Genomic DNA, 25,854 nt, shown 5'->3' with positions numbered 1-25,854 from the left:
ATCAGTTAGAACATATTTGAAGTGGTGACCATCTGACATCTAGGTGTAGATCCTGGAGCTGTCTGTGCTTGAAGAGAAGAAAAATCTTTGATAAGATGAGGGAGGAAGGAGAAATGACTGCAATGAACCTCTATATTTTTGAATAGAGATGTGTGCAGTGACCTAACAAATAGAGTAGAACATGGTTTGTTAAGAAGGTTTTTTAAAAAATTGATGGTGGCTGAACAATGATAACATGTTTAAATGTCTATGTTGTTTCTGTCAGCAAACAAATGCAAGAGATGGAGAAGTCGGGAGTCCTGAAAGGAGCTTTGAGTGCGGAGCAGCAGTTGGCTCTCATTAGCGTTTGTACAGACCTGAAGGCAGCAGTAGAGGGTGCTACTTTCATTCAGGTAAGCAAAGATTTGCTAGCTCATGGCAAATGGTTCAGAAAGGTGATTAAAAGCTGTGCTATACACTAGGTGGGCACTGGAGAGTTCAACAGCATGACCCCATAAGAATATAGTCATGCTTGTTAAAGTTCTTTCTAGCCTGATGGTATTCTGGTGTGGGACATCATGGCTTTATGCAGAATTTCTAGCACTAGAGTCTTTGCAAGTTTATTCTGAGTTATGGGGGGAGAGGCTGGCAGCTAAGCTGGGAGGGAATCGGTGACCTCCATGTATAATAATGACTGTACCTGTTAGAAACATGAATGTAAGGTGAAGGTTATAGAGGCAGGAGATATTTGGGGGACAGATTGTCATTTAGGGAATGCCACACATTCTAGAGCTGGGTCTAAAATGTATTTTTTCCTCTCCATGTACCTAGTGAAGGCAGGGAGTATGCATATGGGATGACTCTTCTGACTCTGAGAGAGTGCTGTAACCAAACACAGCTATCCCAGAATGCTAGAGTATTAAAACCAGGGTTGATACAGAGGTTTGAAATCTGTCCTGCTTAGTAAAAGTGGAATGGAGAACAAGCTGAGCTGCTAGGACAGCCAGTTTGTGGCTGCTTAATTGTTAATATGCTCACTGGATTGGACATAGTGCAGAGAATAGGCTAATCTGGGATCATTTCTGGGATAAAGTATGAATGTGTTTTCATTAGGATCGGCATCTTCCACCCTAAATGGCTCCCCAGTATTATTCCAGTGTTGGACCCTTAGCTGTCTCTACTCAACATGGATTTGTGCTGCACTCTCGTTTACAGCTTACACTGTTTCAGGCTGTAAATTCCCAGTCTGATCAGCTGCAACATAACCCTAATAACAAACTGAACTGAAAAGAGCACAGGCTTCCAGACCTTTATTCCTCCCAATTTGATGAAGTGACAAGGCGAGAATGGGAGGCATGGCAAAGCCTCATGCAGAACTCAAGGTGTGAATTACTCTAGCTTTTTACAGTGGTACATTGCTTTGTGTTCACTCCTTTTCTTCATAGCATGAAACTATATATTCACCCCTTACTCTTAGAGTACCTTGCCCTTTCATCACTAGTGAGCTCGAAACTTGTTAGTTTGCGGTATTGCGTTCATGCATGTATTGCCTACTTGTACTGAGTTTAATTTGCAAATTTATAGTCCAATCACTCAGTCTTGTAAACAACTTCTGCAAATGCTTGTGCTTGTAATAATGATGGCCAACTTAAATTTCATGAGCTAAGTTACAGGTCCTTTATGAATGGATGTAACAAAGGGCACAGCTGTCTGTGAAACAGCACTGGCCAGTCTATTCCAGTGAGTAAGAACTGACTGTTCTTCCTACCTTTTGCTTGTGAAGGCTGTCTTCTTGTTTCCAGTATTCTCATGGTTCTTCTTGTTTTCTTTTCCTGTTTCAAGCATTTCTTACTACCTGGTATATCCATGTAGTGTCCTTACTTTCTCCTGTATGCTACCTGTAAGGATCTGATCCTTCTTAGTGCCAACTTTGTATCTCTTTAGCATTCTGACTTCTGTTTTATCATCTTATTTTGAACTGAAGCTAGCTGTGATGGAGTTCTCGAGTCTTGTTGCTCTGGCAGGGATGTTGAGTTTTGGTATGCTATTGGTCCCATGAGAGAGGGTCTCTGACAGAATCCTAAGGTCTTGCATGCAACGTCAGATTAAATCAAGGTCCCGCCACTATCAGTTCATTTACAAAATGGGCATTGGGCAAATGTTGCAAAATCCAAGTAATTTTCTGTTAGAAGGAGCCTGTGGAACTCATTTGGCCCAACCCATTGCCCAACTTGCATCAGCTTGCATAGAATTTGTGCAGTTGAGTTTTGGGTACGCACTTCTGGTCTCTCTGGGTAACGTGTTACAATGTTTGATTACTGTCATTGCAACTTTTCCCTAATATCTAATTAAAAGTCTCTTATTGCAACTTCAGTCTGTTGCCTGCTGTCCTACCAGCCTGCACCTCAGAGAACCTGGGTGTTCCTTTCAGGTAGCTGAATACAGTGGTGGTGTGTTGGTAGTCTCCAAACAACAACAGTGTACCTGGGGTAACTGCAGCTTTCTGGCACTGTTTTATGTTCCCTTAGTTTTCTTGATGTCTCCAAACATGTAGTGTTTAGTATATCAAGAAAAAGAAACAAAATAGCTGCAATATGCCCATGGATAACATGTGAAACATGGTTGGCACTATTTGTATCAGGTCTCCCAACTATAGCATTAAAGTTTAGCTTTATTCAAAGTCTTAACAAATGCACAATGGAAGTGGGCAGGCAACTTATTTGAAATAGACTTTAATTTTCTCTTAAAGGAGGGTGGTGGAATAGAATGAAACAATCTAGGCTCACAACCTTGTTTCAGCAGTGAGTAGACTATGACTGAACCATGTTACATTTAAGAAATGCTGCTTAGTGCAGCTTTGAATGTGGAAGGACAAAATGTACTAATTGTAACTTCTGAGTGCAAGTGTTCTGACTTTTAATTACTTTAAAAATAAAATATTGGTTGCAATAATCTTAGTCAAATATAGAGAACTCAATTTTCATGCTTAATGATATAACCTACTGCTTAGCTTGCTTCAGAATTTTTATGAGAACTCCATTTCTTTACCCTGGATATCAGTTGGTTAAATCTTAACTTCTTTTTAAATCTGGTCTTTGTAGATTAAGTCCACTAAAAGCTTTAAAAAACTTCTTGATGTTTGCCCTCCATGAGTAAATTCTTCAGACAATTGCCTTCCAAGTAGTTATAGGACATAACTTCAAACACAAGGGATAAAAAAATAAAAAAATGGAACTTCCCATGTTAAATCAGTGAAGATACAAATGGGAAAAAGATGCAAGAGATAATTAGAAGAACTGAGAAGAAAATTTATAACAGAGATGTCTTGAACATTTTAAAAGGTTATATATTCTCTCTCCAGAGCATTTTCATGAAGTAACTTGCCTTGCTTAGTGTGCTTTACATCAGCTTCAGAAGGAAATTAGTCTGTGTTTTGCTCTCAACCTAAGTATTCACATGAGTTCACTTCTCAGAACTTTCCTGTGCTACTTGGAATAAGTGCATAGCCTATAGCATGTAGGTTAATGTATGCTGCAAGTTTTTATATCACTTAAAAGCTTTAATTCTGAAATAACTTTTCCATTAGCTGAAATCTCCATGGAGATAAATTAATGGATATGCTTGTACTAGAATGTTCCTGGTGTGGGACTATCATGGGTGAGTTAAATGTTTCTTATTTTTGTGCTCTTAGCTTTCCTGCATAAATACATGATTACATTTGTTTTCTGTCTTTATGTGACTATTGGGTACTGAACATCTTAGTTCTCCTTTGAGTATTAAAACCAGATTTTAGTGGACATGTGTCGAGTTCATAAATAAGATAATTTGAAAGAAGTGCAGCACTTGTATGATCTTTTACCACAACACTAGTAAGACAAAGGTTTTAAATTGAACAATTTACTAACAGAACAATAAAGTTTGCTAGCTGTCAGAGGAAGATTAGATGGCTAACCATTGCTAAGATGTTCCTCTTGACGCCTGAGCTGCTGTGTATTTTGGTGACTTGTGAGGGCTGGCTGGGCTGGTTGAAGATGGACACAAAAGGTCACTGAGAGGTGATCTCTGAACCTGTCTGTTTTGCTGTGGCATTGAACAGAACACTGGGCAAGAACAGACTGGTGTAAGTTTTTAACTTACACCTTGTGTTCTTGAAGTATTTATCCTTTTTACTTTTGAAAGAACTCTGCCTAAAAGCCTTAGAACAGTATCTTCATTTCCTGCCCACCCTTTAAAAGGAGAGGGTGTTCTGCCCCCTCTCTTCTTTCCCCCCATTACAGCTGCACAGGCTGTTGAGCTGGTGATAACAACAATAATAGATTTTCAACCTGGTATCTTTCAGATCTTGCTCGCTCTTTCATCTTTTCCAGTTGGACATATTTTTAAAAACAGTGTTAACAGCTTTCAGAAAGTCTGGTGGTGCCTTCAGGGTGCAAAATCAACATTGACTTTGGAGCTTTGTCAACTCAACAGGTGTCTTGTGTCTCTGGTCATAGAAGTTAGTTTTTGACTGTCTCTTACCAGTTTCTGCTTGTAACATTTGTTTGGCTTTCCTGACATCTTTCAAGAACCCTTTTACTTCTGGGGATGAGGGAATGTCTGCAGACAGTGGGTGAAGATATCTTCAGCTGCCCTGGGCTCATAGGCTGGAAGACCGTACTGTTTTGGAGGCTCTGTTTGGAGGATCTGTTTTCACAGATCTCTGTGAAAACAAAACTGCTGGCAGGCAGAGTGTGCAAGCATTGCAGTGACATGGCTTCTTCTGAACTGAGCCCTGGACAGACAAACATGGGTCTGTTTGCTCTCAGCTGGGCAAATGTAACCTTAGGCCTGGTTTTACCCCACAGAGCTTATATGCTGGCCTGAGGCACCAGAAGTTGTGTTTTGGCTTTTGAGGGAATGGGTTTTAGGCATGGGACTTGACTTGCTGTCTTTGTAGAAGTTTTGAGAAAATTCTTTCTAATTTTAAAGGTTTAAATGATCAGATCTTAAAGACTTGCTGTAAAACATTTTATGAAGTCAGTGTCTGAGTTGAACTGAAAATGATGTTTAGGTAAACAGCTTGCCAATGTCACTGTAGTGCTGCTGTTGCTGAATGGATTTATGTCCTTCCAAGTTTTTTAACATTTATTTCCCATCTATTCTGTGCATATAGCAGCTGATGTCATCTACCATTACAGTCTTGAATATGGTTTTGGTCCTTGTTTCAGGAAGTTGTCATTGCCAAAACTGTCATCCTGCCTGACAACTATTCTCTTCCATTGCTCCCTAGTCCCTTTTCTGGGGAGGTGTTGTGTTTCCATTGCCTTTCCTAGATCACTTTCCCTATTTTTCAGGGTGGATGAGATCAGGGTAGAGAAAAACAGAAAATCTAGTACTTTGGGAGAAGATGTAGGGAGGAGGAGGTCAGTCAACTACTTTGAGATCTTATTGCCCTTTCCTGAGGGAGCAAAACGGTCTTCAACTGTCACAGCCTGATCGACTTGTCTGCCTTTTGAAAGTTTTGTTGGACATGTGAACATCATGGAAAATGATGGATCTTTTCATGCCATGATACTAACAGGAGAAGAAGCAAACTTGTCTTCATTTGCTGTATTTGCTTTAAACAAAAAAACAGCCAAAAAGCCTCTCACAGAAACCCCTCAAACCCTCCCCAATTTGTGTGATTTTGGAAAATGTAGCTCTGAAAACTAGCACCTCCACAAATCCTGTTTTTTTCTGCTGAAGGTTGAAAGGACACTTGTAATTTGGTCATTTATTCTGAACAGTATAAAATGGCAGTAACTTGATATTTTCATTGGTCAGATTCTTTAGAGAGTATGTTTATGAAATGTAGGAAAGTACAAAATGTTTCCATCCAAGTGCTGGATTTCACCTCCATGTTTACTTGCACAGTATCTTGCAGTCAACAGTCTTTCATGTCACTCAAGAGGTAGTGATTCATGAAGCATCAGATTTCACACTCATATGAGCTCATGTGTTCAAGACAAATAAGAAGTTATCACTCTAGATCAAAAGTGATTTATAGCCCTAACTTAGTTTTTTAAATTAGGTTAGCCTGAAAGTGCTGGTGCCTTTACCTGATCTTTTCTGACTGCTTTTACAGTAAGTTTCTTTATCTAGTGATGAGACCAAAGGCAGGCAGGATCAGTCATACCTAGACAACTGTCTGTCAAAAATGTTAACCTGTTCTTAAAATTCTCTTGTGGTGTGATTCCTTCTCCTCCCATGTTCAGCATTTTGCTCCAGTGCATACATAACTCATTGAAAGTCTATGACTGAAGGTCTGGGATGGGAAACTAACATGCCTGTACTTTAATTGTATCACATGCTGATAATATGGCATTCCCATGCCTAACAAACAGCTAGTCTGCTTTTCAGTTAAAGGAGCTTCTGCCCTTGTGACGCCTCTGTACCCTTGGTTTACAGGATAGCAGTAGTTAGTAAGATAGTTCAGGTTCAAAATAAAAGTCTTGGTTGTCAAGGTTGTATGGCTTGGTTTGGACTAACTAGAGTTGGATTACACCTAAGGAGGCTTTTGTTGCAAATGATACTTTTGTTAATGGTTTGGTTTTTGTTCATGAGCTTGAAACCATCTTGGAGGAAGTTGTGTACCCACTTATTGGAATGAGTATCTGCTGTGGGAAGAGGACGGACAGGCTGATGAGCTCCTGCTCCCCTGTGTGTATCCCACTGGATTGGGTTTCTGCCTCACACCCTAGTGTTTCAGGGGTTTTTGTGGTGGTTTGTTTTTTTGGGTTTTCTTCCCTCCTTCTACCTAATTTTAACTGATCAAAATCTTAACACTGCACTGAAAGGTGTGCAACAGCCTGGGGCCTCCTTCGACAACAGCTGTGTGTGTGTCTCATCTCAAAGCCATGCAAAAGTGTGTGTGCCTCCTACCCAGCTGCTGGCCCTGCCTTTATCCTCAAGGAGGGTGGCAACACTTTACAAAAGGAGACTGAAGTAAATATGTTTTCCCATTACCATCTTTGAAATAACTAATTTTTGTTAGTCACTTTGTCTTAATAATGTCTTGGTATACTGTTAGATGCACATACTATCTATCTCTAAAGTACCTCAAAATGTGCATCTAAAACTATTTTTGAGGAGAGTCAAGTCAAGTATTTGCATTTGAAATATGTAATGATTTTGAATTTTGTGAAATTACCAAATCTATTCAATGTATTAAATATATATATATTTGAGCTAAGTTCTATTGGCTAACAGTAATATCAGAAGCAAAATGGATACTTCTATTTAATAATTTGTTCTGATATTAAAAATACAGTTCTATGTCTCTGCATGTTTCACTAGCTGAACTCCCAGCCTCTGCAGTCAAGATGTGATGTTTTTTAATTGCAGGTGATGTAGTTCCCCAGGTTCATGTGTGTGACTCTTGTTTACTGACTTGAGTGCATTTTAGTGTCTGACATGGAATACAATAAAAAAAGCACTCAAATTTCCTTAATAGAAGATGCATCTTCACTTTTCCAGAATGGAGATATACACATGAACCCTGCAGCAACAGAACAAACCAGCATATCAACACAAAAGCCTAAACAGAAATATAATAATTAGGACTGAAATACAAATGATATTAGTGAACGTTTTAAACATTCTTTTGCTTAAAATATAATTTGATGTAGATTCAATAAAAAGGTGACTAAAACACAGCAGTCTATATGCAAGATGGAACAAATGGATGGAATTTTGCTTTGGTAACTTCAGTAATCTCAGCTTTGCCAGTGATATTGGAGGAAAGAGAACTGGTTGTCAAATGGAAGGGTTTAATTTGCAGAGGGCTTATTTTAGCATACGTACTTTTTTCAAAGAGGCTTTTACAAGAATCCTTTATTATATTAATTAGGTATATTAAAATTATAGGGAATAATTGTATTTGACTGTACAGTTGCTATAGATAGCAATTTGAAATCTCTATTTAATTTCATTAAATTTGCAGGTCTCCTTTTCAGGTGTTTTTAATGTCTGTCTTAAACATCATTCAGCTTATGTGTATAAAAAACCACAGGCCTAAGCTTTTTGTAGGTTTATATTAATCAGGCTTTGTTTTAGAAATAAAACATTCTCAAGTGACTTGTTAGATTGAAAGTAAAACAATTATGCCTATCTTTTGCCTGTCTTTTCTGTGAAGTTCTTTTTCTAGTGAATTATAACTATAGAAGATAATGGAAGTATTTGTAGAAATGTATTTGGCACCAAGCTTTCAGAAAAGCTCCTTTTCTAACATGCAGAACTCTTTGTCTCCTAATCCTGTGAAGTTCTTTATATTCCCACAAAAAGCTGGATATAATGTGGTTTCTGTTGCAGGAGTGCTGACAGTCTGGGTCCAGCTTGTGGGATAGTTTGGTGCTTTGAAAGTTGCTGCTATGGTCTCATTCTGTGAAAGGAGAGGATTGCTGTCATTTGACTCTGGGAACTGTTCTACAGGAATGCCTTAAAAATGTCAGCTAAATCACAGCACTGACAAGCTGAGGCTTCTTAAAATGCTGTAAGTTTTATGTGTGTGTAAACAGATCAGGGGCTTGTGGCACGTGTGGAGATCCTCACTTAACAGCAGAAGATGAGGAGGATTCTTGCAGTCAAAGTCAGTCATGGCAGTCAAAGTGGTCATGGCTCCTAAACAACTTACCTGCTACTTAAAACCTTACTGAATTTACTGGGAAAGGGGAAGTTGCAGAACTCTAGAAAAGAATTTTCTACCTCAGTTGGCAAGGGCACAGAGTGCTCTTGCTATAGCAGCTGTAGCATGGCAGTGAAATGCAACTCTTGGGAGTTAGGTGGTACAAGACAAAGGTGAATAGCTGTGGGAGGGGAATAAGGTGTTTCTTGCTCTCTCTTGGGTTGACTGAGGATCCAGTTGCGAACTTTTGGGTCAATATTAGAAGGACCATCAATATGGGAGACTTTGTGGTAGATATCTGCTATGGACCACTTGACTGGGAAGAAAAGGCCTTCTTCAGAAACCTCACATTCAGAGGCCCACGTCTTCATGATGGGGCTTCAACCACATCAATGTCTGCTGGAGGGACAGCAGCACAGGAGAGCACAAAGAATTCAGAAGGATTGTGGAATACATTCATGGTAACTTTAACACAGGTGGTTGAGGACTAGAAGAGAGGACATGTTGTGCTGGACCTCACAAACAATGAAGAACTGGTTGGAGATCTGAAGGTAATGGGGAAGTCTTGACTATAGTGGCCATGAGATGGTGAAGTTGAGGATCCTTGAGAGGAGAAGCAAGACAAAAATTGGGATTACAGCCCTGGACTTCAAGAGGCACAACTTTGGCTGGTTGGGCCAAAATCTACTTGGAAGAGTCCTGTGGTATGGGATAGACTCCTGCAATGAAGGTGGGTCTAGGAGAGCTCAAGGCAGATCTGTTCTCACTTGCAGGAATGTATATATTATCATAAACCTTCATATAAGGATTGCCAGGGAAGAAAGACTTTCTTGTTTATGTTTTGAATTTGCACCAGACAGCCCCTAGTCAGGAGGCAGAAATTCACTGTTGTGCAGTTGTAGCTTTCAGACTTCTTTATTCAGTGATTCCTAATGCTGATGACTACCATCAAACTCCATACTTGTTATTGGGAAGGCTTGATGCTGCTCCCTGTGACAGCAGCTCCAGATGATCTCACAGAAAGTGCCTTGCTTGTTGCTGAGTGGCTGCTAATCTCTGACCTTCTGCATAGTTTAAATATCTGGCTTTCCTCTTATGCTGCTTGTGTAGGATGTCTACTTATTTTAGACCATACCACTGTGTTGCAGGGCTTTGCTTCAGGCCATATTTTCTTTCTTTTGCCTCCCAGTAGTAATAAATGCTCAATTTACAGCAGTAATTCTCATTGATAGTATAAGGAAAAGTTATTTTGCAAGATAGTGTTTTGGGGAGTGTTTTCCTAGAAGTTACAGAGGAGTTGCTATGTTGGCTTATTTGAGAATGGCTGGGAAGAACCTGGGGAGATGGCAGCACTTAAATATAGGAAAATGAAGTTGTGCATTTAGATGAGCGTGGATGAATGTGGGAGCACAGATGGTGGGTGGCATGGTGAGAAAGACCTATACAAAACACAGACACTGGATTTAAACAGATGAAACTCACTGGCTGTACACTCCGTGTACAGGGGTTGTGTCATGTGAGTGCAGTTTCTTATTTAGGGACGAGTAGACATCAGTCACCATGTGGTGTATCAGTTAGCAAGGGAGGAAGTCTAGCATGTGTTTATGTAGTTCTTTACTGGTTCAAGTAGCTGTGGTGTGTTCTCTGAACATGTATTTGAATAGTGAAATTCCTATTACATCTAAGCCTTTAATTCAATACAACACTTCCAGGAGATGGGTTTTAAAAATTAACAGCTGTCATATTCTGATCAGGCTCTTAAGATATGTTTAATAAAATTTAAATTAGAAGCCAGATTTGTAGCAACCTTAGGTGACCAGGCCTTGGCATAAAGCTTTACTGTTCTCTGCAAGTGAGAAGTATGATCTTCCCTAAGAAACGGGCACAGAAATATACAGTGTCACTTAAAATGCATAGTGGTGCATGCTGACCTCTTTGCACTGATTTTTTGAGAGAAACTGTAGTAGCTTTAAACCCATATCTTACCTGCTCTCTTTCTGATATTCCCTTTCTCATGGTAAACAGAATAGCTTCAGACCTCTCCAGGCTTCAAAACTGACTGCAAGTGAGGTTCCTGTTTAATGGATTGTTTAGAGCTTAATTTTCCCCCTGTTCTTCAGGGAATTGATGTCTCTTAGAAAATAATTGCATGCTTGAGAACAGAAGCTTTATTGCAGTGGTCCAACAACTTGAATACAATTGTGACACTATACAAAATACTCCAAGCAAATGGCCCATTCAGAAACCTTACGTAACCATGGCAGGTTTGAGTTTCCAGCAGATTTGAGTTTGCCTTTTTGATTTTCATCTGATGTGAGAGCAGGCTTAGAGTTTCAAGTTCACAAACCTATTCAAAGCACCTCTTTTATTAGCTTGAACAGTATCTGCAGAGTTCTCATCATCTTTGGCTTCACTAAAAGAAACTATTTAAACTTAACCAACAAGCAGGGATTCTGGAACTATGAGCAGAGTATCATTTTGTTTTGATAAGGCTGTCTAATACTTTGGGCTCTATCTGGAGTTCTTAAATGACCCTGTTTATCGCTTTTGCATCATGGAACCTTTAGTACTGTTCCATGCAACTTATTTTTTAAGACTTCAAATTACTTTTAACCCATTTTTTGGTTTAAAACCTCTGGCCCTGGGCATTCTTGCCACAGAGTCTGTCTGAAGCAGCAGATGTTAAATGTAAATTTTGGATTACATCAAATGTGTAGCCTTTCCCTCTAACCTTGCTGTGTGTAGTTCAACATAACAGAAAGGACAGAATGAAGTACTGGCAGGTAGGAGAAGGTTAGAGTTGGAAAAGAGCAGGTATTTTCTTTGTGTTTTAAAGGGAAGGCTGAGGTTTTACAACTTTGGGAACCTGTTTGGATTTTTTTTAAACTCTTCCAAAACCCCTTGGAAAACAGGCTGGCCTTCTTCCTCCATTTTCTTCTCATAGGGTGAAGACTTTTCTGTTGCTTGTGGGATCCACTGTAGTTATTATCCCTTGTCCTTCTCCTCCCAGACCAGTGGATCTTTGCATGCTGTCCCTCAGGCATCTCCTGGAGATAACTTTGGGAATCCTGTGATTTTAGGTTGTGGCTCTTGGCTCACATGTAAAATTTCACACAGTGATGTTGATCTGAATGTGCTAAGTAGCTTTGGTAGCATTCATTGACTTCAGATGGTCTTCAGAAGTCTTTCTCAGTGACCCTCATACTTAAAATGCATAAGTATCTTCATTAATTTCAACTCTAGGAGTTGTTTAAGCAAAGGATGCAGAGATGTACCTTGGAATCTCCTGCCATAGTTCTGGAGTTTGTAAGTTTTTCTTCCTTTGAGATACACCTGTTCATTTCCATCTTGTCTTAGAGAGAATACTGACTTCTATCATGCGAGATACTCTTTAAAAAAAATTGGAGACCAGGTCTTATTCCTCTGTATTGTGTTATCTCCCTGTGTGAGTTAAAGTCTGTATTTTAGACAAAGCAGAATATTTTCTTTTGTATTAAATCTCCTGTGGGGTGTGGTGGTCCATCTTCTGCTGTACATAAACTCTTGGGCTTTCCATTTCTTTAACTGTGGGAAGATATTTTTATGTTACTGGCTCACTGGTATATCTAGGCTGATTAAAACAGATGGTTTGTGCTGAATTCATAAGTATCAATCCAGGATGGGATCAGTGAAGTCTGAGATGTATAGATAGATACTATTGAACTACATAACTTCTAATATTGTTTTTTGGTTTTATTCCAGGAATGCACTCCAGAAAATCTGGAACTGAAAAAGAAGATTTTTGGTCAGTTAGATGTTATTGTGGGTGACAGTGTTATCTTGAGCAGCTCGACCTCTTGTCTCTTACCCAGCAAATTGTTCACTGGTCTTAAACATGTTAAGCAGTGCATCGTGTCACATCCTGTAAGTACGATGGCATGTTTCCTTTTTGTGCAAACTGCAGCCCAAACTCCTTCCTGCAGTCTGAAAGACTCAGAAGGGTGTTTGGGGCTCTTGTGTGCAATTGTTAGTGTGCAGGGCCAATTTTTCAAAAAAGCTGTAGTTTGGTTATTCTGCGAGCAGCAGCACTAATCTACAAAATTGAGAGGATATAGCATATTGCATGCTGTTGGATCAAGGTATGTTCTGTGTGAGTTGTGCTCATATTGTTGTGTGTTTCTCAAACTAGTGGCTTTCAAAATGTAGGAATTCTATGTTTTGTGTACAAGCTCATTACATTGCTACTTTATTCTTGTGTCATTGTTAGTCTTTACTAGTATCCTTTCTTAGCTTCTGTTGGGTAACAGTAAGAATCCAAACACTGAGCTTCATGTGCTTGTCAGGATATATTGATAAAAGATGGGAAGTCTAGACTCCAGTTTCTTCAGACTTGTGATGCAGAAGCAATATTCCTTAATTTCTGAAAGAGGAATTACGGAATGATGAAAGGGAACAAATTGGACTTGGAGCTGAATTTGCATGCTTCATGACCAACCTGGACAGGGCAGTGATGCAAAAATGGAATGACTGGAGGTTGCAGCAGAACCTCAGAATGGTCAAAGGCACTTGTGGGCTTCTGTAGAGGTCTGTTTGCAACTGCCAGGCAGCATCTCTCCTCCACATGGAAGAGCATGTTATCTTGATCATCACTGGGATTCTTACTGCTTCTGTTTTCCACTATTCAAGAAGGTAATGAATTTGTTAACCCAGTGTTAGTTGGGCAGTCAGCTGATCAGTTAAAGAGAACTGTTGTCATGAAGAGAGGTGCTGCCCTGGTCTCTGCAGTTTGGTAACTACATGATATCTCTCCAGGGCAACCTTCAGAGTGTAAAGTAAATTCCCTGGGCATGCACAAGAGTACAAAAATACAGCACTATTTCACTGTAGTGTCTCTACAGCTACCTGTAGCCTCCTGCTGTAGTGTCAAAGCATTTGGTCAGTGCCTTTCTGATACACCTCCACCACCACTGTGCCTTGGGGTGCCTGTGTGGCAAGGGGAACAAAAGGCTTGGTTTATTTTTCTTCTGTATAACAAGTTTTCAATCCCTTTTAATTATAAAAAAAGGTCAAATTTCAAAATATGTATCTGTGCCTAGATCTAGCCTTTCTCCAGTCTAAAGTTCAATAGTTTCTTATCTCTTACTTCCAGGGTTGTAGTCTTCTCTAGTGCAAGAGAAGAGGTAATGTCTCTTTAACATTTTTATATTAAGTAACTATACAATTTCTTTTTTTTTTAACCAGTTCCTAGCTGCATGATTGTCAGTCTTTGATTTTACTGTACTCTTTCTTACTGTTTTCCCAAGCTGGTCTGCACCAGTTGGCTTTGTTTAGTCTGAACTGCAGTCTTTGTAGAAGCAACTCCTGAAACCAGGTTTTATCAGATCTGGGAAGGTGGTCTCTGCTTAAACATTTTCTACATTTCTGTTGTAAGGATATGTATTTTGTCAAAATGAACGCTCTGGAGTACCTTAAAATGTCTAATTGTTCCCAAATGGCTTTGCAGTCCAAATGAGACTGTTTTTGTAGTAATCTCAGCTTCACTCAGCTGTACTGAGTGTACCAAAGAAGCTGTAAAGCAGGGTACTCTTCCAGGGGCCTTTCTGCATCTGCATCAGGAAACATGCTTGCTTTGTAGTAGTTGTTGGCTTTGGGTGGGTTTTTGTTTTGTTTTATTTTTAACTAAGATCTTGAACACAAAAGTAGGATTTGATGGCTGCAGGAAGCAAGCAACTCTGCAAGACACTGAAAACAAGTGTGGAATTTGATATACCAGAAGAATTAAAAGCTAAAGTTGTAGAGCCTCTGGCATGAGTGAGGGTGTTGAGATAAAATGAAATGAAGTGCCCAAAGGGCAGAAGCAGTTCATCCCTTTGCTTAACATGGTTCAGCAATTAGAAAAAAAGAATCTCTCAGCACAGCTGTATGATAGAAAAGCACACAATCCTTATGTTACAGTATAAAACAGATATAGCTGTTCTCTGAAAGCAGTTTCGGGCAATGGATCAATAGGGGTCTGCTGCAGGGTGGTTCTCCTCTGATGTACTGTATAGGCCTGCTAGACCACCCAACTAGAAATACGGGGCTAGAGGAGACTGTGCCACTGAGTGAAGTCCCCTGTTGCACAGGAAACCCTGCAGTCAAATAACCTTAAAACTTCATTAAACTTTCTCAGATTATTTTTTAAACTCCAGTACTGCTGTTAGAAATTGTTTGTGTCTTCTAATTTTTGTTCCAATCTTATTACTGGTCCATTAAAATTAATATTTGTTTGTTGACAGGTTTTCTGTAACTTAGTTCTTTTCAGCATTTTCTTTGTTATCTCCTTTCTTAGCTGTGTCTTTGTTATGCTAAGGTGACCTTCTGTTCCCTGAAATACTTCTCATTTTTAGAAACTTTCCCCCATTCCCTACTTCATCTATGTTCTACTACTTTCAGTTTTTACCAATATCTATTATCTCACTCCTGAAAAACTGCCTTCCTGTGTCTCCTCAGTGTGCTCATGAGCACACCCATATGTTCCCTGTGCCAAGTTCATGAAATGGCATACTTCAATAAGATCACTGTCAACAGTAATCTTCCAAGAAATTTTTAATAGCCTTAGTCTCTCTCAACAATTAACCTGTCCTCTTTCTGACTGGAACCTGTGATATACTTAAGCCTTAGAGAATGTCTTGATGCTTGCAGTGCTTTGGATCTTGCCTGGCACCACTGGATGGTGTCCATCCACCACACCGTTCTCAACATTGCTGATGGCAGTGCCAAAAATACTGATGTGAGAGGGGCTGTGTTGGGACACAAGGCCCTCTAAAAGGAATGAAGTGTGTTACATCAGTAGTTAGAGCACATGTCAGACCCTGCAGGAAAGGGAACCATGTAAATACTGAAAAGAAGGAACATGCAAGGAGGAAAGGCTACTTGCACATTCCTGTGACTAAATTCTGTCCTTGCATTGACAGGAGCATCGTTAAGAGTAGTTGACTATAAGGGAGCATGATGAAAGAATCAGTAGTTAATTGCCACCCTTCAAATGTCAGTGTTATTCCTGGTAGTAACTTTATTATATGTTAGCCCCTTTTATTGCCTGGAGCTAGATGGAGAGCTGAATTTAGCGCCTTTAAGAGTACAGCTGAAGGACTGCTGCTTTGGAAAGAGAATGCATGCAGTTTAACTGTCTGTAACACTACGACCTGAAGAACTTTTAGCTCTTTCCAGGATGTTCTTTAGCATTTTTTGGTTTTTACTGCAAAGATACATAACACAAACGTCTTGATGAGAAATTACATTTGGGAAGAGTCAGGGAGAGGTAATTTATTTTTTCTAAGTACAGCGTTTGAAGGTAACCTGTTCTGCAACATTTTCAAAGTATGTTTTATGTGATATCTGTTACTGTATTTAGCATATATTTACAGGCTTGGGGCCAGTAGCTGCTTATCTGTTAAGTGTTGCATTTTACAGGTGGTGTTTTGCAATACTTTCGCTATAAAGTTCCTGACTGTCTAAAAGGAAATGCCTTGCTTAATTTGGTAAGACAGGTGGTGACCATATGTCTTAGAACAACAACTAGCCTGAATATTGAGCAAACAGTTCCTCAAGTCAGAATAAAGTCTTGCAGTGCTGTTTGAGTGCTGTCATCTCTGGTGTAGCTCCATGAATTTTGCTGGGGTTAAACAGAGTTTGATTTACTGCAAGTTTAATTTCTTTTAATTTGAGTTAATGCACCAGCTTTTATTGGATTAGTGAAGTCTTTCAAGGTCTGAATATCAGGCTTGCTGTGTTCCCTGGAAATTATCCAAGCTAGTGCCATCTATAAAGATGCTTTATATTAACTTGTTCTGTTGGTGGCTGATGTTCTTCTTTTGTTTTTCTTCTTGAGGTAAATCCACCTTACTTTGTGCCGTTGGTTGAAATTGTTCCTCATCCAGAAACAGATCCTTCTACGACAGAGAGAACATATGCCCTGATGAAGAAGATTGGTCAGTCTCCTGTCAAACTAAACAGAGAAATTGAGGGGTTTGTTCTGAATCGACTACAGTATGCAGTGATAAGTGAAGCTTGGAGACTTGTGGGTGTATGTATATCTTCTTTTTCAGTACTTGTTCAGTTCTGTAGATGTGATAAGTGAGATTTTATATTTAAACACCCTTTAAATTTGTGTCATCTTTGTTCAGTTGTCCCTTATGAACATAAAATGTATATTTAAATGTAAAGTAAGCCCATTAAGAAGTGATGTCAGTTAAAAAAAGCAAAGACCGACAAAAATGAGGTGATATGCAATGGTAAAAATTATTCTTTATCCTGCTTTCTTTTTTCAGAATACTGTTATTTTTAGGGCAATCAAAAGAATTATTTTAAAAGCACAGGAAGCAAAATACCAATTTTTATTTTTGTAGGCTTCTCATAATTTTGTTTGGTCTTTTCTAGTGTTGTTGGCTTACTGTGGTCATGAAAATATTTTAAATGGTTTTCTCTTTGGCCTTTCAGGAACTGCACTCATAGGTTTAACTGTTATTTGATACTTGTAGGTAAAGACAGATTTCTCCTCCTCCTGTCCATTCAGACCTCTAGCTGAGAATCATTTGTTTGTGTGCCTTCAGCTTTTCCCACAGTTAGCTGCTCTGTGCTGAAGTCTCATCTTTCAGCAGGAGCTAGGTTATGAGTCTGTTGCTATTCTCTTGAGCAGAGTTTCAACTGAGCTTTAATGGGACTTACTTTCTTGTTGTGGAGTGTTTTTATTTTTCAAGCTGTTTAAAACAACCGTGTGCACAAATGCAGGTAAAGATCTTAAAACTAAGGTAATATTTCTGAAAACAAAGCAATTCTTTTTCCAAAGAAGTGTTTAAACATAGTTGCTGAACTGATTTTGCTTACCTGTAGCTGGCTTTCACTAGCAACCTAATACAACAATATAAAGGAGGTGGTGAATAATAATAAGTGAAACAGTGTTGTGAGGAAGGAACTGATCTACTACTGAAGATGTTCATTTAAATTTTAAAAATGGCTTCTGTTGTTAAACTTTTAATACAAAGTCTCAAGTTTATGATAAGAAAAACACCTTCAGAAAGCTGTAGTCATGTTGGAAAACATAGAATAGAAAAGACAGGAACGTAAAATTACAGAATAGTTTGGGTTGGAAGGGACCTCTGGAGATCTAATCCCACCCTCCTACTACAGCAGGGTGCACAGGATCACGTCTAGGTGGGTTTGAATAACTTCAGAGGAAAACATTCATTCTCATTGGGCAGCCTGCTCCAGTGCTCTGTCACTCTCAAAGTAAAGATTTTTTTTTCTTCCTATTCAGATGTAACTTTCTGAGTTTTTAGTTTGTGCCTGTTGTCCCTTGTGGACCAGTCACCCATGGTCAGCACAGACATTCAGGTAATGTCTCAAAAATCTAACAGAATTCTTTCACATCTCTGAGAGCATAAATTCAATGGTGGAAGCCACTGCCATAGTAACCTAGGATGCTAAAAATTTGAATGGATCCAGGGATCATTTAGATACATTCATGTTGGACTGTGCAGAAGCAACCTCCAACTTCAAAGTCTCAAAGACTGGGCTGCTGGGAGCTGGGGCAGTACAGTACATATCCCTGAACGTATCATTCTCTGTTTGGTCTTGCTGTGGAAGGCATTTGAGAACACTTCATGGGCTGCTGTTGGAAAGGAAGTACTGAGTTGAAGCAAACCTTTAGTATGAACCTGTTATATGGATGCTTTTGTGGCAGTGGTGGTGATTTGAATTGTAATAAAATAGTGCTTGAAGGGCTGACAGATATAAAAAGTTGCTTTTGTTGTAAATCAAAGTTTCCAAGTTGTTCTGTTCTTGTATAATTTTACAGCGTTTCAGCCAAACACACATTTAAACTTAACAACTTTGGTGGCTGTATTTCCATTCCAGAAGCCTGAACAATAGCAGCTGTCAAAGGGGTATAGTTTCAGCTGTGTGACTTTAGGCTGCACAGTGCCTTTGATGGGAGGAGGATCCCTGCAGATAGGTGAGAGCTGCAGGCCTGCGCCAGTTGGTGTTTTTCTACTGTTCTGCTGCCAACTCAGTAATTTTTATTGCAAGTCATGTTCTTTTCGTGTATTCCACTTTCCAAATAGGGAAACATAATTCTTGCTTCTGATTGTGAAGTCACTTTCCTGTTCTTACTGTTGAAAACATCAGTCTCCCCAACTCTATCTTTGAGAGACTCCTAAAAATCAGATTTTACTCATGTTGGTTACATCTGAAAACAAATGTTTTCATTACTCTGAGAAGCACTGGGGGATTGTTTTGTTGTTTTGTTGGGGTTTTTTATTGGTTGGTTGATTGGTTGGGGTATTTTTTGGGTTTTTTCAGTCAGTTGAGCTTAAAGAAACTAGTGGAAGTTTCTCCAGTAGAACCACTAATGTCCTGTTAAAGTCATTGGTGGCAGGACAGACATGCAGTACAGCTGTATTTACAACATTTATCTTGAAAACGTTGTAATAAGTAGGCTGATTAGCTTGCAGAATATGTTTTAGTTCCCAAATCTGTCTGGGAAACTGACAACCTGTCAGTCTCTCTTTTCTTCAGCAGCGCTCTATTGGGATGGATGAGACATGGGTGAGGAGTCATATTATGGGAGAAAGGCTCTGATACAGAGCACGACAGTAAAGATGCAGCTGTGTAGAAGGAAATGTGGTAAAAATATCTGCTTGCTGAATGTTGTGTGGGGCTCACTGACTCCTGCCCTGTGGGTCCAAGAGTAGGACACACTTTTAACACAGCCAGAAATCTGAGGTAAGGCTCTGCCAGCACAGAAATCTGGTTGCAGGCTCAAGACTCAACATGGTGCTCAAGTTGCATGCGGCATGGATGCCGGAGCACACAGAGGAGCATAACTCAGGGCAAAGAGATTAAAGCAGCAATGAGAAACCTGAGTGCTGGGATGCAGTTTATCTTCGCTGAAGATGCTGAGGTTCCCAGCTGCACACACAGGGAGGCTGGGATTTTACAGCTGGGCACAAAAGGAGTGCTTTGAATGCAGGACTGGTCTGAATGTGGGAGTGGGAAGTGTAGTGGTAAAGTGGTGAAAAATAATAGGCTTGAAAGTTGAGAGCCAATTTGTTGGAAAGTAGGAGAAAGAAAACTCATTTGGAGATGTACTGTTGGATGCTGAGGACTTTGTTTATGTGGATTATTAGGAATGTAGATTACAGAATGCAGAAGTTTGACTTTACAACAACTCAGAAGCAAAGACCATGGATTCTTTTATGGGTCTAAAAGATGTACTTCAAGCAAGTGCTTCTCTTTGAAGCAAGAGTGCTACAAAATAGATTTAATTTTGGGTCTGAGTTAGTCTTTTAGTGACAAGATGTCTTTTCAAAGATTGCTTTGACTTGCAAGTCACAAGCATTTGGGCAGTGCAGGTGTTCGTGGCAGGAAATTTTTGTATCAGTTATCTGTGTCTCCTCATGCTCCACATTTATTCCATGCTAAAGCAGATAGTGAGAGCACTCCCTTCCGTCTCTTTAAGGTCATGTGTCTGAGAACTTTTTGTAGGACCTCATAGCCTATCTGAGACTGGCATTCATGTAGGTTTCTTATTTATGTATTCAATTGCTAGGGCTCTGGTAGAAATGTTGCAAAGCTGATAAAATATGAGAGTAAAAGAAGTTCTGTGAGATGTTGAGGTTGAAGATCCTTATTCCTCTCTTATCAACCCTAAATTTTTATATTACCAATTTGGAATATTAGAATAACCTTCAGCCAGTAACAGGAAAAATACCTCAACTGCTTTCTCTGTTATTCTCTGTTACCATTTATTTGCTTTCTCACATCTCCATTGACAGTGGTCACTGGTGTGTCTGATTTTGTTCATAACTCTTGGAACAGAAGCTTACTGCCTATATTTGCCTGGGAAGCACACTGTGCACTGTAGACATCATTACTTTTGTACTTTTACCAGTACATTTTAGAGTAGTTTAGGATTATGTTGCAAGGGGTATTAATTAAATAGCTTGACTTTATCTTGTTGTGAAGGTAAAATTTTGGTTAAACATAATCCAGAAAATAACAACCAAACACTTCAGGAATCTCAAGCCTTACTCTGAGTAGCTATGATTGTCATTTAACTGTGGATCACTGAGTGAAATCTTACCTTTTTGAAATATTTCCCTAAGCATCACCTGGAATTTGCAAGGAGATCATAAAACACAGCAGCAGAGATAGCAGGTGAAGCATGACAGTTTTTAACCTTGATATAATTTAGGAGTATCAGCTGTTTCAGTTTTAGGAACATGTTAAAACTGTTACAGGATGGATTGTGTACATACTCTACTTATCTCTGCATAACATTTTAATACTGTCTTAATGTGGTTTTTTCTCTTACAGTGGATCTTCTTTTATGTTATAGTCATTGTAAAACATGAAAGAACAGACAGCTATTAAATTTTTGTTAATCTGTTGGAAAATAAAGTAATGGTTTGGCTATGTGTCCATTTTAGTTTGTTTTTGTGGCAGTCAGGTGCATTGGCTTCAATCATTAATTTATGTACCTCTTTTCTCAAGTGACTAGCTTAGCAGACTTTAAATGCTGACAAGACTTTTAGAGCCCAAATTCCTTACTATTAATCATACTACAGTGTTATTCAGACACTTTTCCCAAAAGATTGAAGATATAGGATTAAACATTTAGTTACAGTGCCTCATAAAATGAGAAATATCATAAAAAGGAAATTCAAAGTGACAGGAAGAGAAATAGTTTTGATACTAAGTGTTTCTTACAGGGTGAGTGAGTGAGGGTGCCATGGAAGAAGGAAGATAAAGGCCAGTAAAGCAAGGAGGTGTGAAGTGTGGAGAACAACAAGTTTCTTAAACATTATGAAATGGAAAGATGTAGAGGGATGTAGGAGAAAAGTTATCTGCTGAAAATGACAGGACTGGAAAAAGATTTCATCAGGGTGTGGATGGAAGGGACTTGATTGAAGTAATAGTGAAGTGCAGGGTGTAACAAGTAGTGCTAAGACAGAATGCATGCATTGGTGGCAATCAGAGGAAGAAAAAAGAAAGAATACTGAATTTGGGAAAGAGAGAGGATGAAGTGGCAGATTTGTAAGCAGAAAGTATGTCGTCCAGGTGGCAGTGAAGCCCAAAATAACTCTTCAACAGACTGGAGTGAATAGGAGAACATGATGAATTGGTAGAATCTGAAAAAAGTAAGATTGTGATGTCTTTTGGCCATTACATTTGGTATGATTACAAACCAAGTCCACAACAGAAGTTGTGATGTAGGTGTGACTCAGAGATGAAAAGAAAGACTGCTCATTAAAACCAGGCAGGTTGGGTCAGAGCCTAATGCTGGAGACTGCAGAACCACCACAGGTTTTTGGAAATGTGAAAAGGATCCCTGCATAGGGAGAAGCACTAATAAAATACCAAAGGTTCATTAGGATAATCCTGTGGTATCACTGGAGATTAGAATCTCTAGGAAAATGAGATTATGGTATATAAATGTTGTCATAAGAAGTGTGAAGGATTCTGAGATAGTCTAGGTTTTGAAATTTGACTGGCCAATGGGATCACTGAGGATTGTGGTGGAATTTATTTTAAATCTTAATTGTGCAGCTGTAAGAGCTTCTAGTGAACTCCTACCATACTTCTTCCCACTGACAAGTGCTGGAGGCAGAGGCTTACCAGAAGGGTAATCCAGGATGAAAAATCCCCTTGGGAAGATTAATTCACACCTACACTTAGTGAAACCGGATAGGAACTCTTTCTTGTTTAGTTCTTAGCACAAACATCAATCTTTGTGGAAGACACCTTGCTGATCTTGCAGCCAGGTGAATCATTCCACCAACTGATCATCTCCTTACCATAAATGGGAGTAGGGTTATTGCCTAGGGTAGGAAGGTCTAACTTGTTTATCATTTATGTGTTCTAATTTATGAAGAGAAGTAAAAATTTTTCTTTGGAAGGGTCTTTTTGACAAGAAGAAGCTGAGCTCATTTGTATAGAACACTGTATCCCTCAGCTGAAGGGATCTGTCATGGTTTCCTTCTGGTAGCAACAATTTTTGCCTTTTGGCAGCTGAAAACATCAAATTGCAGCTATAGTCAAAAGGCCAAGAGCAAAGCACTCGTGATTATGACGGCACCTGGTCTTCAAATATATGAGGACTATGGACTATGGTATCCAAAGAAAGTAAGTTATTAATTTGGAAATTATTTTCCAATTATTCTGAAGTGCTTCAAGAGCCTGTTAACTCTTTTAACATAATGTTTACAGTTTTTAACTGCTGCTGTGCTTCAAATACTTGTCTGGAATTTGTGGTTAATCTTTTGTCCACAAATCCATGTCAGCCAGTGGGGGCAGGGGGGAACTACTCATCAAGCACAGCTTTAGCAGCACAACTCATTGTTTGGATGAAGCACTCCCTACAGAAGAACACTTTTGTTGACTTTGCTGATGTTGTTCAGAGAAGTTGCGTTGCCATGTCAGGGGAAAAAGCTTTCACAGAATGTATGGTGCCTGTGTTAATTATCCTGATGCTGGTCTGTAATCTGAATTCTCTCTGAGGTTTTTGTTTAGTCCTGTCTTTATGCAGACCTTTCTGTCTGCCTCTAGATGAGTTTGCTTACCATGTCTATGCTTTACCTTTAATTTGAAGAAAATAATGCTTTCTTATCCCTGCCATTTTATGGCTAATTGTTAGGAGAACTATAGTGTGTTCCATATATGGTACATAGATCTTAATAATTATGTCAGTGTTTCCTTTTCAAAGTAGAGTTCTGCAACAGGAATTCAGACTGGCTTGGTTGATAGGAACAAGGCCTACTAACAGGTTGAGTCTTGAGGTTGTCTTACAGAAGTCTCAGTATAAGCCTGAGATGATGAAACTTGATGTCTGTAGAAGTGATGTTCATTTGTGGCTTTTAAGTTTCTTTTAAAGTAGCAGTAGATTATGTAAATCATGGACACAGGAAGACACTGTGGGTGAGATTCAGCTCATTTAAGATGGGATCTTGAAAATGTAGACTGTGATATCTAAGCTTCTTACTCATCTTTCAATTGGGGAGGAGAATTAGGCCCTTTTAGGACACAACTCTACCTACTCTAGATGCCTGCTTTAGGACGCTGATTTCCTTTTTCCCCTGGTGATTATAAAGAGAGTCTAGATGTCTAGCTTAGATGTCAATGTCTACTACAGATCAGAAGAGCTGTCCTGTGTGCCCGTAACTCTAGCCCATGACTGCATGATACAAAGGGGCATTCAGACAGGGCCTTGCAAGACTGAAACTTAACAGAAAATGATGTGGTTTTATCCAAGCAGATGAGTAAATGAGTATGAGTATTCTGAAGCATAAAGGGACTTGTTAAGGAAGAGGCACTGAGTAGGCTGAGCACCTCAGAATAGGGTAAAAAGATAAATTACAAGCAGTTCAGCATCTCTTCCACCTTCCTACCCAGAAGAAAATGTTTTCATGTCTCTGGGAATAAAGAGGACAAGTTCTCAAAACCTGATCAAAGCAGTTAGAGCAAGTCTTCATTAAGTCATATCTTTCTAAGAGGTGGCAAACAACCTCATGTAATAAAAAGTATTCTCAAGTAAATCTGTTCAGGTAAAGGACTGTAAATCACTTTTTACAAGCCTTTCTGTGCTTGCCCCAACCTGATGGAGGCATTGGCTGTTTTGTAAGTGCTGCATGTGGGTGGAATAGCAATGCTCAACTTCTAACACGAGAAGTGCTTCATTTTGCTTGCTCTGTATCCTGCCAGCTCTTGAGATGTGAGGCTGTCTGTGAACTCGAGAACCCTGGGCAGCCTGAGGCTGAGTAGGTTGAATGTTGGGTGAGTTTTGTGGAAGGGAGTGGCAACTGCATAGTATCTTCTGGTGCCCCACCATTCTTCTAATTGGGACTCTGCCCAAAAATCCAAAACTAAGAGAATATGAAGGAAGGTGTAACATTTAGTCAAAATTCCTGTATTTAAAAGGGTTGGTATAGCACTTGGATTTGATATAAATTCTTTAGGCCATGTGCTGTTAAGAGTGTCATGCTTGCTTTCTTCTCCAATTCTCAGTTTCTGGGACTAGGAAGTACGGTCCTAGAGATATGAATGAATGTTTATGCTGAACTGTATGAAGGCTTGCATAGTACATGGACATTTCTGGCAAGCAGTTGTGTTTGTCTCTTTGAAATCCTAACTGCTATTTCTAGACTTAGTTTTTATTACTTCGCTAATTTTTAATTATATAAAAAAAATGGGAAATCTTGTGTTAAAAGCAAACATTGACCAGTCTTCCTTCCTGTTGTACTTTTGCTGCTTAGGAAGGAGTAATATCTCCTACTGATCTAGACCTTGTGATGTCTGATGGATTGGGAATGCGATACGCATTTATTGGACCTCTGGAAACCATGCATCTTAATGCAGAAGGTAGGTAGTGTAAAATGTTATGAATATGAAGGGAGGGCTTGCTTTGCACAAGACACTGGAAATGTTATGTAACAAACCAGGTTAGGATTGCTGCAACTAGACTTGTCTCTTTTTTAAATGTAATGCTAAGGAAAACTTATTTAAAGTGTGAGGTCAGTGGAAGGAAATGGATATTGATTATCTTGTTTCAAATGATCAGATGAAAGATAACAACCTGTTAAAACACTAGCTGTGTAACAAATTTTTTCTGAGATTCATCCCATCATACTTTGATAACATTGCTGTAGCCATAGTTCTGAACCATCTGAGTGTCAGGTAAAAAAACTATTGAAAAAGTTTAGCTGATAATCCAGTGTCAACAGAAAATCACTTTCCATAGATGAATGCCCCCCTGCTGCTGAATTTGTAGCCAAGTTGAATTTGTAAATATCCCTGGAGCTGCTGTGTTTTAGGCTTATATCCTGAATGAAATAAAAGTACTTTTGTCAGCAAAATCCTGTGCATACAAAGCTGACTTGACAAAACAGTCAAGTAACAGTTTGACATCTGTCTTGCATAATTAATATTTTAGATGTTTTTATTTTCCTGGGATTCGCATATACTATTCAAAAAAGTGAATTACGTAAAATGAAATAAAAATTATGGATCAGCGTCACAAAGGTTTGAGCAAAGACTTCAACAAAACACAAAAACTTCAAAAAGTTAAGATCACCTAAATACTAGCTCTTTATGTTATGGGCTGTGTCTTTATTTTGCCGTTGTATGGTCCTTGACATGGTAGGCTCTGCTCTGCTGCTGGATCTTCTAGGTAATGCTGCAGTACACTTGTGCACTGAACCATTTCCACAACAGCGCCT

The 25,854-nt window shown here is 39.2% G+C and overlaps 2 protein-coding genes across 4 annotated transcripts in view; one reads left to right on the top strand and one right to left on the bottom strand.

The window, feature by feature from the left end:
• Positions 1-25,854, bottom strand: part of IFT88 (intraflagellar transport 88) — a 126,806-nt gene that overhangs the window by 57,716 nt on the left and 43,236 nt on the right. The window lies entirely within an intron of this gene.
• CRYL1 (crystallin lambda 1) overlaps positions 1-25,854 on the top strand; it is a 50,562-nt gene that overhangs the window by 9,648 nt on the left and 15,060 nt on the right. For all 3 annotated transcript variants that reach the window (XM_005482536.4, XM_026790750.2, XM_026790748.2), the window contains exons 3-6: positions 266-392; positions 12,362-12,523; positions 16,473-16,667; positions 24,892-24,997. In XM_005482536.4, coding sequence (XP_005482593.2) covers positions 266-392; positions 12,362-12,523; positions 16,473-16,667; positions 24,892-24,997 — 590 coding nt within the window. The remainder of the gene's footprint in view (positions 1-265; positions 393-12,361; positions 12,524-16,472; positions 16,668-24,891; positions 24,998-25,854) is intronic.

This window comes from Zonotrichia albicollis, chromosome 2, assembly GCF_047830755.1.
Source record: "Zonotrichia albicollis isolate bZonAlb1 chromosome 2, bZonAlb1.hap1, whole genome shotgun sequence".
Lineage (NCBI taxonomy): Eukaryota > Metazoa > Chordata > Aves > Passeriformes > Passerellidae > Zonotrichia > Zonotrichia albicollis.
This window is presented reverse-complemented; position numbering and strand designations above follow the sequence as displayed.